At 47.0% G+C, this 13,936-nt stretch overlaps 1 protein-coding gene across 4 annotated transcripts in view; it reads right to left on the bottom strand.

Moving 5' to 3' along the window:
- The window catches only part of Ripk1 (receptor interacting serine/threonine kinase 1), a 36,872-nt gene extending 26,753 nt beyond the window's left edge, over positions 1 to 10,119 (bottom strand). The window contains exons 1-3 of one of the 4 annotated variants that reach the window (XM_087181741.1): positions 9,838 to 10,119; positions 3,076 to 3,372; positions 2,283 to 2,439 (exon numbers count right to left, since the gene is read on the bottom strand). In XM_087181741.1, the coding sequence (XP_087037867.1) occupies positions 2,283 to 2,439; positions 3,076 to 3,203 (285 nt within the window). In that variant the 5' untranslated portion in view covers positions 3,204 to 3,372; positions 9,838 to 10,119. Of the gene's footprint in view, positions 1 to 2,282; positions 2,440 to 3,075; positions 3,373 to 5,713; positions 6,014 to 6,077; positions 9,720 to 9,837 lie in introns of those variants that run through there. The other 3 variants (XM_013073264.3, XM_021260742.2, XM_087181740.1) reach the window with 3 other exon arrangements.
- Between the last annotated feature and the right edge of the window lie 3,817 nt (positions 10,120 to 13,936).

The raw sequence follows: 13,936 nt of genomic DNA, 5'->3' as shown, positions 1-13,936 counted from the left end.
GTATCCTCAGTACCTGGAATGAATGAATGAACAAATATACAGACAAACATTTTCTATGGCATACTCATATAATGTGATCCTCTTATTTACAGTAACTACATGAACCATGTCAGGGACATGTGCATGTGATATAATGTTAAAATAAAAAACACAGGAAATATGTTCCCACTGATTACAACCATGTAAAACTCTATGCCATATGCATGATTCTAAAACTATGCTCAAGTGAATTAGTATCTACTCATTGATCTCGTGTCGAGCCCTTTAGGTCTGTGTACAGTCTCAGGGCACTCTTACAGTTATATTCTGACTATATCATCCATGTTAGTATAGACAACTCCAGTTCCTATTTCAGTGGTTAAATTTTAATTTTGCTTAACAATGAAAAACCTTGGAGGGGGTGAAGAGAGGGCAGGGGAAGGGAGAAAAAAGAAGAACCAAGAGAGTATGTAAAGATGCGTATCTCCAATGATGAACGTCATTACATTATACACCTAAAATGTACCAATAAAAGGATATACAAAAAACCAAAACAATGAAAAACCAGTTTATAAATAGGATGTTTCCTAAAAAGTGTCTGTACATTGGGTGATGGTTAACAGAAAAAACATTTAAACTACAGAATTAGATTCCCAGATCTACCTCTCAAACCACACTTAACACATAATGTAGCTGAACCACAGCTTCAGTAACTGGGTCACCGCCGTACAGAAAGGAGAAGAGATCTGTTTCCTTCTTCCTTGGTATACTGTTGGCCGTAGGAAAAACTTCTGAGCAGGCGAAGTTGGTCCTCCCCCGCTTCCAGCTTCTCTCTTGGGTCCTCCTGATTCTTCCTCAGCCCCAGAAGACTCATTTCTCAGCTAACATGTCTCCTTTCATCGCTGCTGGTCTCAGATGGCTTGAGCAAGGGGAGCAGTCTGGCCAGTTAGGACACAGCAGACCGAAGCGAGCACCTGCCCTCCACCCCCACAGGCCTGTGCCTGTGCCTGTGACAGCCCTACCGCCCTGGCAGCTGTGAAATGGGAGGGCAGAGGGAGGAAGGGAAGTGCCGTAAAACAGATCCCTGTCTCTGTACCACCTGCCCTCTACCAAACACAGTGACTGCAGTTCTGAAGATCTGGCTGTACTCTTCCCCTTGCTCCAGCATCGTCCCTGCCAGGAATGAACACATCATTTCCCTAGTCCAGTAGGCTGCAGGCCTCACCCGTCTGCCCAGGGTGCGGTGGGTGGCGGTCCCGTGTGCCTGCCACAGCGGACTCTGGGACGTCTACCACACACCATCACACCACATGGTCGCTTCCTGTCTGTCTCCTTTCCTTTGCCAACACCATTCTGGCTAGGACTCCTGAGCTACTAGCACAAGACCTTGATCATAACAGGTGGATAAACTTTAAAAAACTGTTTAAAATTATTCAGTTTTGGTAGACTAGTTTAGTGTTCCCATTTTAAATCTTATCCATTGTTCCTGCAGCTTATGTTCTATGTTTAACCTGTAATAAAAGATTCCTGGGACGGGGATTTGGCTCAGTGGTTCTGCCACCTGCCTCACAAGCACAAGGTCCTCAGTTCGATCCCCGGTACCAAAAAAAAAGTTTCCTAAATGGTTTCAAAGTACAGTCATGAATATTCTTCCATCTTCTTCTACATTATGTGTAGTGCAGATGCTTTCATGAATTGCTGTCATGGTCATGACGGTGTACATGCTGTCATCAGTTAACCCGTATTTGTCATCCATCACACATACACCCCACGTCAGACCATGTGCCCCTGAAGACTGGCCCTCTCTGGAGTGTGAATCAGAGGCTGGCAGGTATGGTAACAAGTCAACCACGGCACCAGATGCACAGGGGACCTTCTGAGCAAGGACACAGAACTGCCAGGGGGACGGAAGGGGAAAAACCCCCTCAGCAGGGGAAGGCAAGAGAGAGCTAAGAATTAGCACTGGAGGTGCATGCCTGTAACCCCCGCTACTCGGGAGGCGGGGGCAGGAAGATCACAAGTTCAAAGCCAGCCTGGGCAGCTCAGCGAGACACAGTGTCAAGATTTTTAAAAATAAGAAGAGCTAGAGGAGTGGGGATGCCGCCCAGTGGTAGAGCACCCCAGGTGTGACCCTTATTAGCAGACACACACACACACACACGCACACGCGCACTCTAACAAAGACTGACTTCAGGAAATCCAAAAAACTATGGAGTAACTCTGGAAGGGATTATTTTTTATCAGTGAGCTACAGGCAGCCCCACAGTAGCACAGCAGCCAATCCACAGCGTGGAGTCTCCTACCTGGGCTCTGAGCACCTGCATGAGGTTGCCCTTCTCCATGTACTCCATCACCAGGGAGTAGTTCCCCTCCTCGATGATGACACCCAGCAGCCTCATCACGCGGCTGTGACTCAGTCTGTGCATCATCTTCCCCTCTTCTAGGAGGGACTCGTTGTACCTGCAGACGGGAAGACACCGTGCTGAGGTGGGCACAGCCAACCCTTCTCCTGGAGCCCAAGAGCCTCCCGTGCAGGGCCACACACCTCGCCACACGGGGTCGCATCTGGTGACCCCACGCGCAGACCACAAGTGTTACCCAGCAGGGGCCGCGTCACCCAGATGCCCTCTCCCAGGCCTGGCAGCAGGCGCTCAAGACTAAGTAAGCAAATGCAAAGCGCATGAGCAGAGCAACATGGCCTGAACAGAGCACCGTGCCGGACAGCACGTGACAGGAAAGAGCACGACGAAGCCGAGCCCTCTCGGAACTGCTCCAGTGAGGACAGAGAGAAGCAGAGCCCTCCCACTGCCTGCCTGTCTGTTTCCATCTTGAGGACTGGTCCTTGCTGGAAATGTAAAGCCAGGAAGCCTGTTCTCAGGATTCCTCCCATTTCCTTCACCTTACCTCCCGCATCAGCCTTTTTTCCTTCCCACAGGCTTCTCTCCCATGGTTTACCAGTTCTTCGCTAACTGGCCTCAGCACCCTCACCAGAGACGATGGTAATGGGTTATCGCTACTCTTGGCCTCGAGTCGGTGTTCCGAGACTACCGCAGGGTCCGCCCCACCCCGAAACCCAGGTGGCTCTAATCCACGAACCCTCCGAGATCACCGCTTCGGGGCCAGCTGGGAGGGAAGCCCCTGCCTCCGCCCCAACTCACTCCATGCGCTTGGGCCCCGTGTACACCTTTTTCAGGATCACAAATCCATGCGTCCTGTGGTAACATAAGGACACGGCCCCGAAGCCTCCGCTGTCCAGATCTTCTTTCTGCAGAAGGTCGCTGGAATTCATCTTAATGTCGTTCAAAGACATGTTGGCTTGCTTTCCGAATGCTCAGAATGCCTGAAACACACCACTTTCTTTTTTATTTGCTTGTGTGTCCTTGGTGCTGTGCCCTGTAAGGAAACAGAGGACATCTTAGGGCAAAGAGATCTTGATGCAAAAAACCACATGCTTAGTGTGCCTTTGTTCTTCTGAGGACAGATGACATAATCTCTCAGATGAGCTGTTTTCTAAGAATCACAGAACACCATAACTTTTATTCCCACAGACTTTTCATTTCTGGCAATATGGTGCAGATGAAAAATTAAAAAACCTTCCCGCTACAGACCTACATGTGTGGGAGAACATAATTCAAACATCTACTCACATGCATACCTAACTCAGTGGAAAGAAAAGGAGTTCCAGGAAGAGAAAACAAACAGCACTGGATGAGGAGCAGGGGCTTGGGTGGGGGCCCTGGAGGCCACCCTCACCGTCCAGCCATCTGGGGCTTAAAGTTCCTCAAACTGAAATGAAGAATAAAACTACCCAGGGAGTCACAGTGTGATACCAATGCACACCTACCTGGATATCCAAAAGTACAAAGACAGCCAAATACTGGCAACAACAGGAAGCAGCAGAGATTCTCACCATACGTTGTTGGCAGGAGTATAAACTGGTACAGCCACTTGGGGAAAAGGTCTGACAGTTCCTTATAAAACTAAACACACCCCTATATACTATGCCCCAGCAATTCTACTCCTGAGAGAAATGAAAACATACATCCAAAAAGGTGGGCAACGTTCAGAAGCAGCTTTATTCATAACAGCTGCAAAGGGGAAACGGCTGTCCTCCGGGAAGGGGCGTGGCAAAGTGTTGGACAAAGTAGGATCACTCAGCAGTAAACAGGAGCTGAATTACTAATGCACAAAACAACACAGATGAAATGCAAAACATGATGCTGGGTGACAGGAATGCAGAAGAAGACATACTCCCTTTTCTATGAAGTTCTAAAACGGGCAAAACTAATCTACAGTGGAAAGAGAAGACTGGCTGCCTGCTGGCAGGGTGAGAAGTGAGTAGACAGGGCACAGGAGACTTGCTGGGGGATGTTCTGTGACGTCAGCAGGGTTAGGGTTTTGCAGACATAGGCACCAGCCAGGACCAAGCAGGGTAAGTCAGCCCTCCGTATCTGTGGGTTCTGCGTCTGTGCACTTAGCCAATGCCAACAGAAAATGTTCTTGAAAAACTGCATCTGTGCTGGACATATACAGACATTTTCTCCTTGTCACTACTCTCTAAACCACACAGTGTAACAAGCATTTGCATAGCATTTATACCGCATGAGGTCCAGGAGAGGGTGCGTAAGTTCTATGCAAATACTATGCTATTTTATATAAGGGACTTGGGCATCTTCAGATTTCTGTATCTGAGGGGGTCCTGAAATCAGTCCCCTGAGGACACCAAGGTACGACTGTACTCTTAAGAACTGCAGATAAATTTTACCTCAGAAGGGAAATCTGTAAATGAACTGAACTCTAATTTGTAGTAGCCATGCTGAAGTACTTAAGGGGATAGTGATAAAGCAAGCAGAGCAAAACTACCAGTAGTGCACATATGGGAGTACACTGTAAAATATTTTTAACTTTGCACTTTGTTGTTTTTCATTGTAGAATGCTGGAAAGCATGGAGTTTAAAAGTACCATGGTGGGGGAGCTTTCTACAAATGCATGGGCTGTCTACAGTTTTGTCCAGTGGCCTGCTGCAGACGACTCAGATAAGTGACCTTCCACACCTGTGCAAAGGCTGCCCAGATGATGCCCACACACAGCATGGTAGGCTGACAGTGCTGGGCACCCTCCCCGTGATGGAAGGCATTGCCAAGCAAGAGAAGTGTCTTCCAGGAAAGAAGCACACCTGTGAGACAGGGTCAGGGAGAGGAAGGGTGTGCTGCCAGGTAAAGGGTGGAGGCTGCGGGGAAGGGGTGAGGCCCAGACTGAAGGAGAGATACCAGGTGCCATAACATAGCATCAGCTCAAAGAGCGAGGTCTCCTCCTGTGAGGCCGAGCTCCAGCTCTGTAGTTCATTAGCCTGTGACCTTGGGACAGTTACTTCACCCTCAATTTCCTCAATGCAAAAGGGTTAATAATGACCCCTCACAGGGCAGGTAAGGATTGTACGAGAAAATATTCAATGACATCTTGGCTGCATGCTGTAGGGTCCTGGCTGTGGTTAGCCGGGACACTCAGTTAGTTACTCATCTTGACTCCCCTCAGTGTCAGCGTGCCCTGGGACTCTGCCCAGGAGCTCCACACCGGCCAGTCCTCCTGAGGACGAGGCTGGGGAGGGGATGCACAGATACCAGCCATGGGAAAGACACCGAAATAGTAACAAGGGTTTTTTTCTGTATGGTAAGGCACTTTTTTGCTTTCTCTACACTCTTACTATATTTTCTATAATAAAACTTACACTTACAATAAAATTATGTTTAAAAAGGAGTAATTCCTGGACTCAGTAGTTCCTTGAGGTATCAAGTATGAGATGCTGATACAGTTATGCAAATGACGTTCTTGGTAACATTACACAGAACAGCGAAAGCACGGAGAACAACCTGTCTGTGCAGCGGAGAGAATAAGTTATGAGCCATCCATACTCCGAAATCTGTTCAACAGTTTTTAAAAACAACGCTGTGGAAGAATGTTTAATAACAAAACAAAGTGCTCACAGACAGTACACTACAATCATGTCCTGAAACATGCCCACTTGCGGGAAGAGCCCCGCTGTAAGAGTTCTGTGTGGTACTTGTCCTTCAGCCCAGCCAGCGTCTCCCCAAACTTACCAGTGCCGAATCGGACCCCCACAGCCTCCTGCAGGCTCAGTGGAGCCAGGGGAAGAGGCCTCCGGGCTTGCCCGCTGCTCTTGCAAGTGAGGCTCAGGACCCAAGCCAGCTCTCACAGTCCTGTGGTTTGCTGGTTTAGTCTGGTCTTTGTCTCCTAGCTTTGCTAGGTCTTTCAATTATTTTGTGTTTCCTGTCCCCCCCTCTTTTCCCAAGAAATGATTCACATCCTCAGTCCTGACTCATATTAGAGAAATGGCATGTGTCATAGAACCAGAGAAAACAATCCAGAAAATCATTTGGAACAAGAGACCTAGAATGGCAAAAACAATTCTAGGCAACAGGGAAATGACAGAAGTTATCACAATTCCCAACTTGAAACTATACTACAAAGCTACTGTGATAAAAACAGCATGGTATTGGCAAAGAAACAGACCCAATGATCAGTGGAATAGATTAGAAGATGCAGAAATGGGTCAAGGATTTAGCTCAGTGATTTCACTGCCTGCTGTGCAGGCACAAGGACCCAAGTTCGATCCCCGGTACCAAAAAAAAAAAGAAGATGCAGAAACAACTCCAGATATACTCAGCTACCCCATCTTTGACAAAAGAGGCAACCATTCTCACTGGAGGAAAGATAGCCCCTTTAATAAATAGTGTTGGAAAAACTGGATTTCAACTTGCCAAAGATTAAAACTAGACCCCTATCTTTTACCATGCACTAAACTAAAATCCAAGTGGATTAAAGATCTAAATATTAAAACAGAAACACTGAAATGGCTGAAAGATAAGTTAGGTAGAACTCTCGAAGACACTGGCATAGGAAAAGACTTTATGAACAAAACCTCAGTAGCACGGGAACTAGCACAAAGAATCAACAACTGGGATCTCATCTTATTAAAAAGCTTCTGCACTGCAAGAGAAACCAAAAACCGAGCTAAGAGACAAACTACAATGTGGGAAAACAGTTTTACCAGCTGTTCCTCAGACAAAGGTCTACTATCTAGAATGTATAAAGAACTAAAAAAAATCAGACCCCCCCCCAAATATAAAGACCAAATTAAAAAATAGGCATCTGAAATGAATAGACATTTCTCAAAGAAGTAAAAGCAGCAAATAAACATATGAAAAAATGTTCAACATCACTGGTCATTTGAGAGATGCAGATGAAAACAACACCGAGATTCCACCTTACCCCAGAAAGAATGGCTGTTATCATGAAATCAACCAATAACAAATGCTGGCGGGGTTGTGGGGAGAAAGAAACCCTTCTCCGTTGTTGGTGGGAGTGCAGACTGGTGCAACCACTGTGGAAATCAGTATGGAGATACCTCAAAGAACTAGGACTAGAGGTCCCATTTGATCCAGCTATTCCTCTGCTGGGTATCTTCCCAGAAGAATTAAAAGAATCATACTACAGTGATATATGTGCACCCATGTCTATAGCAGCACAGTTTGTAATAGCTAAAACTTGGAAACAACCCAATTGCCCATCAACTTGAGGCTGGATAAAGAAGATGTGGGGTTATTTTTTATAAAATGGAGTACTAATCAGCCATAAAGAATGAAAAACTAGAGACATTTATAGCTAAGTGGATGCACATTGAGGCCATACTCTTAAGTGAAATAAATAGGACACACGTGTAAATACCGAATAGTTTCTCTGGTGTGAAAAACTAACAGTGTAAATAAGGATCAAAATATATAATTGATATTGTGAAATTGGAAGAAAATGTCTAAAGGAGTAGGGGAAGTGGGAGGGGTAGGGGAAAGGAAAGAAGGAAAAAGAAAAAATATGAGAAAAGGAAAAACATGGAAACAAAGTCTTTGTAAATAGGGAAGGGTGGAGGGGCTGAAGGGAGGGCAGGGAATGGGGAAAAAATAAGAACCAAGATGCATCATGTAGAGATACAAGATCCCAATGATAAATGTAACTGTATTGTGTACCTAAAATTCATCAATAAACTTAATGGAAAAAAAAAAAAAGACCTGAGTCTTAAAAGACAAAAAGAAAAGAAAAGAAATACCATGTGCTCGTAAACTGATATGGAAGTTTGAGAAAAAGGACAAGGTTTGATTCTACTACCTTCAGGTGAAGCATTTAACCCAAGTATTAGTTTTTTCATTTGTGAATTAAAATAATGAAATTTACTTCATGGGATCACTAATGTATGTGATCAGGATTGGCTGAACTCTATTTTAATATTGTCTCTTGCTGGTTACCAAATAGCTTTAGCCTCCCAAGTAGCTGTGGAATACTGAAGAGCCACAAAAATGTTGGTTAGAAAGCCATGTTAAAACAAATTTCAAGTAAAGGTTTAATCATGTCCTTTTTAATTGGATTTGTTAACGTTTCTGGATAAAAGTATATTAATTCAGGGGCTGAAGGTATATAACGTTATCTCTGGGGCTCAACTGAGAGCAGAGAGAGGAAAATGAAAATTAACCATTACTGTGTTTTTTCAGGTAATAAAAATGACAACAAAGCTTTTGCAAATAGGGAGGAATGGAGGGGTTGAAGGAGGTAGGGGAATGGGGAAAAATAAGAACCAAGATATATCATGTAAAGGTACAAATTCCCAATGATGAATGTAAATGTACTGTATACCTCAAATGTACCAATAAAAGGATTTAAGAGAAAAAAAAACGACGAAGCACTGCAAATTTTAAACAAGCCTAGCCTTCACTTTTCTTGTATAGAAGAGCTGCAGCAATCCACACTTCTAAACTTCTACATTTATTTTTTTGGTTTGTTCGTTCGTTTGTTTTGGTACTGGGGATCGAACTGTGGAACTTGCACTTGCGAGGCGAGGCAAGTGGCGGCACCACTGAGCTAAATCCCTGGACCCTAAACTTCCACATTTCTAAGTGGCCACCATTTCGTCCTTACTCTGTATACCTTCCTGATGAGTACAAAATGCAGATGAGTATTAAGTCACTCTACATTTCAAAGTTCAATCTGTGCCTTGGTTCCTTCAAGTGTAAATCGGGGCAGCATTAACAGTGAAAGACTGAAAGACTCCTTCAAACTTCTTGATTAAAGTAGCTACACGCTTCGCCCCAGATAAATAAGATGTCTCTGCAAGGAAGAGTCCAACGTTCAGCAAGAGACACGGGAGCTCAATGAAATGCTGACGTGAGGATGCTCTCATCCTTTCCTGAACCCTGAAGAGCGGCTGCAGCACTTCACAAAAGCAAATCCCACTGACGACCAAAGAAACAGCCTCGAGTCCCGAGATCCATCCCTTTGTCCGCTTGGCTGTTGACTGCTCCTAGCTCATTTGCCAGCTGCCGTCTAAGAGTATGGAGAAATGCTCCTGAGCGCCTTTGCAGCCTACCGCGATCCCAAGTGCAATAGTGAAAGAATCTTTCAAAGCGTTGCGAAGAGGACTCAGCCGGAGACATTTATGTAACCCCGCGAGGGCCAGAGCACGAACACTGCCTAACAATACTGCAGTAAGAACCCACGTCCCACCAAAACCGCCATAACAACAAAGAGGCTCTAATTATTCCGCAGGCACTCCAGGGCGGATCTGTCCCGGGCGGACCTGAACTGAAACTCCGAGGAGGAAGGAGGAGCGGCCAGCCTCCACCCGCAGGTGGACCGCGGGCGGCTCCACGAGGACTTCCTGGAACACTCGCGGTCCCGCTCCGCCCCGCCCCCGCAAGCGGCCACGCCCACCCGCGACACGGAGGCCCCGCCCCTCGCCGGAAGCCCGCGCCCTGGAACCCTCAGTGGGCCTCGGGCTGGGCGCTCACGCACCTGAGTCCCTCTCGTTTCTGGGAGACCCCGGGTCCGGGTGAGGGGAGGAACGACGGCGGGGCGGGCGGGTCAGGAGTCGCTCCGACGGCGCGGCAGCCTCGCCCGGGAGCACACGGGGGTCCGACGCTGTAGCCGCCGGAACAGCGCGCCGGCTGCAGTGGCCGCTCCGCTCGTCGCCCCGCCGAGTCCGCCTGCGCCCTCGCTGTCCGCACCGCGGCGCGACGCCTGGGCCCGACGCACGGCCGCGCCCCGAGGCCCCTGGCTGTCCGCTCCGCCTGCGACTGAGGGCGATCGGCCCCACCCCCGCTCGTGCCCGCCCGCCGGGAGCGCGCGCCGCCTTCTGCAGCGGCGCGGGCTGGGCTGAGCTGGCGCTTGCATCCGGCAGGGTCGCGGCCGGGCGGGCTTTCTTGCCAGGGGAAACAGAAACCCCTGCTGCGGAGGCGCCGGACGGGAACTCCCGCCAGGACCTAGCGTAATTAGCATGCTGAGGTCAGCGGCGGTCAATTTGCAGCCTTTAACATGGTCGTTGTGAAATCTCAAGCGAAAGAGAAAACGCTTGCTTTTAGGGTTAGCTCAAAAGCAAGGTGTTCAGTGATAGGCACGAGGATTACGTACTGAGAAAAGGCACGGACCGGCAGGAAAGATTTACGAGAGACCTCTGATGAAGTATTCGCACCCCAAATATATGTATTTTATTTATTGTTTTTGGTACCGGAGATCGAACTCGGGTACTTAAGCTTGCGCAGCAGGTGGCAAAACCACTGAGCTAAATCCCCGGCCCAAGTATTTTAAAAGTTTACAAGGGAACAATAAGAAAATACACACTTGATCGGAAGTGGGAAAAGGCCTTCACAAAAGCCCCCTGTGCAGATAAACAGGTGCAACGGTGTGCAACCTCAGGTAATAGGGGAAGCGCAAGGTAAAACGAGGTAGCACTGCTACTGGGTTTGGGGTGCTCGAGTCTTTCTAGAGGTGATCTCTGGTTCTTTCTGTCCTGAAGGAAGAATTGGTCGAGACAAGGGCAAAAGGTACCAAGGGTTTTACACTTATTAAAGGTATGAAAAGAAAAGAAACATGCTCTGCAGAGTAAGTGTGGGCCAGTCAAAAGTAGAAGACACTGCAGGGTGAGAGCGCAGTGCCAAGAGCTCAGTGGCGCCATATTTTGTACGTTCTGCAGCAGATCTCGGGCATCTTATCAAGAACCTGCTTCCCGAATTCTCGGGAAAAGATAGCAGCTTCTGACAGCTCCCAGGTGCAGGGCTTTGGCAGGGTCTCCCGGGTCTCCGTGATTGACAGGTCACACCCACTTTCCCAGCTGGCTGCCCACACCCTAATCTGCCTCAGTGCTGTACCACCTACTGACTAGAATGGCTAAAATCCAAAATACAACAAATGCTGGTGAGGATATGGAGCAACAGAAACTCACTTATTCTAAGAATGCAAAGTGTCACAGCCACTCTGGAAAATAGTTTGGCAATTCTTACAAAGCTAGTTGTTAGGGTTTTGTTATCAGCCACTTAGGTTCATATGGTTGGGTTTGTTTGTTCACCATGGACCAAATCAAAGGAGGCCATATATGTTGGTAAAAAGGAAAAAAGGGATTAATTAAAGCTAGTTCCTAGGAGATGGAGGGGCCTGTTTGCCTCATTCACCATTTCCCCTTTACAGGTGGGTACAGGTCCTTTGTAATAAGGAACAGAAGGGAGAGAAGCAGAGAGACAGTACAGATCTCCAAGCTGCTTTATCAACTTGTCATCTTCAGTTCATTGTCCCCTTTCTTGTGGAAGGAAAACGGGGCTCCAGGCCTCCTGCTGTCAGCATCTGCACATTCTGTCACTTCTTTGGGGCTGAGGAGAGGAGGGGGTTTTGGTTCTGTGGTTGGCAGGAAGAAGTTTGGAGAAGTTGCTCTAAAAGACAAAGCATCTAACTTTTAGAGGTTCTGTTTTGCAGTGCTGGTTACAGTTTTATGTTTAGATGTCCCCCCAAAGCCTCATTGGCTCAAAGGTGGGGCTTTTGGAAGGTGACTGGATCATGGGTGCTGATGTTCCAGTTGAATGGGCCAATAATAGTCCAGGTTCTTGTGTGGGAAGAGGAAGCGTACACGCAGTAGTAAGCAATCGGTAGCTACATTTATTGACGATCACGGGAAAGGCAGCAGCAGCAACAGGGAAAAGGGGGCCAGTAACTCAGGCTTTCAGAACTGAAAGGCCGGACACCTTTGGCTTTCCGTGCCTCCCACTGACTCTTCTTAGCATGAGTGCTCTGCTGCCTAGGGCATGGTGAGCTCTTAGGCTGTTGTTATTTCGTTTTGTACCTCTCTCAGGTTAATGGAAGCAGGAGTAACTGTTGAGTGTTGTTTAGGGTTACATGGTAGAGGGGAGTGACTCAGCTCCTTTGTTTCTAACTGTACTACTTAAAGTTGATGTATTTTTTGTCATCAATGAGGAACATGACTAGTGGTTTTACCCTAGTGGTTGCACACTACATAAGTTGAAAGTTACATCCATACAAACATGCTTTTTTTAAATAGCAGCTTCACTCATATTGCCAAATGTGAAATCAACTGAGATGTCTTTCAATAGGTGAGGGGATGAGTGGGGAAGTTGTGGTACATCCACTCAGTGGAATAGTATCCAGCACTAAAATGAGTTATCAAGTCACAAAAAGACATGGAAGAATCGAATGCATATTTTTAAGTGAAGACAGCCAATTTGAAAGAACCACACAATGTATGGTTCCAACTATGGCACATTACAGAGAAGGCAAAATGAGGCAGTCAGTAAAAAGATCTGTGATCTTTTTGGAGCTTGCAGAGAGAGAGGAATAAAACAGATGGAAACAGAGATTTTTTTTCACCCGAGGCAAGGCTTTACTAGGAGGAAAGAGCTGTCAGGCTGCCTCGATCAATGGCGAGAGAGACAAGATTAACCGGAGTGAGGTTTATATAGGGTGGTGCAATGAGCGAGTATTGTGAGAGTTGAGAATTGGTCGGGTTGTTGGGCAGGCAACGGGACGCCAGTTGATTGGAAGGGGAAGATCACGCGGGTAGTGGGGTGGAGCAACAAGTTAGGTTTTGCTTCTCCAGAGGGTGTAGGTTTCACTTTTCCGAAATGGCTCCTTTCCATATTTTAGGAACAGGAGCCATTTTAGAATGTAGGACTGTTGGGGCCATTTTGTCTGGCAGAGAACTCTATCCTTCCAGACTCTTGTTATTATGGAACAAGGGCGAAGGTCTCGTTTTCTGTAGCTGCTTCCTGCTGGCAATGGGGCGTTGTTGGGTGGGGGGTTTAGACGGCCGAGGTGAGGTCCGGCCTTGGGGAGGTTGCATCAGTGGCAAGGGGCTGGTGTCCGGCCATGACGAGCTCGCCGACTGTCTGGTTTGTGAAGCCTGTCATGTGTTCCTGCAAGAAATTTAAAAACCAACGGAACAGGCAGGGTCCAAAAAGCAGAATCATGCAGAGTATAGCGAAAGCTCCTAAGAAAGGTAGGAGCCAAGGAAGCCATTGGTTAAAATATCCTGACAAAGGATGTTGGTTTTATAGATCTCTCCTGCGCTTTTCTATGCGTCCCCTCCGTTCTCTAACGTTGTCGCCTATGATGGATGCCTGACTGATTTACAAAGTAGCAGCATTCTTCTCTCAGCAAGAGACAGGTCCCCCCCTTTCTGCTGTGATTATGTCCAGAGCACGGCTGCCAGTGAATTGAGCTGCGATTGTAGGGTGACCAAAGAGTCTGTCACCTTTTCCATATCCTCATTTAGCTCCCGAGATAGGGAGTAATAGAAGTGTGTTGATGTTGAAATTCCCATGACCCCTGTGCCTATTCCGGCCAGAACTCCAGCTCCCATTAGGAAAGGGACTACAGGAAGGGCACACTTGTTAAGATGGTGGATATTGGTTAAAAAAAAAATGTCTAGCACATTTGTTGTTGATATTATCTGTATGGTCACTTTGAATTTGACAGCCTATAGGCAAGAATAAACAAGATTTTTAAAGAAATTAGAGCATGAAAAGTCTAAGTATGAGCACACTAGAATGGAAGGGCAGGTTGGGGAGAAAGTCACACTTAGATACAGAAATAGTGAGTGATTGAAACCTGT

The sequence above is a fragment of the Heterocephalus glaber genome, unplaced genomic scaffold (assembly GCF_053883595.1).
Source record: "Heterocephalus glaber isolate CG9 unplaced genomic scaffold, H.glaber_assembly_v1.0 deba00001472, whole genome shotgun sequence".
Lineage (NCBI taxonomy): Eukaryota > Metazoa > Chordata > Mammalia > Rodentia > Bathyergidae > Heterocephalus > Heterocephalus glaber.
The sequence above is the reverse complement of the archived record's forward strand: the minus strand, read 5'-3'. Positions and strand labels throughout refer to the sequence as shown.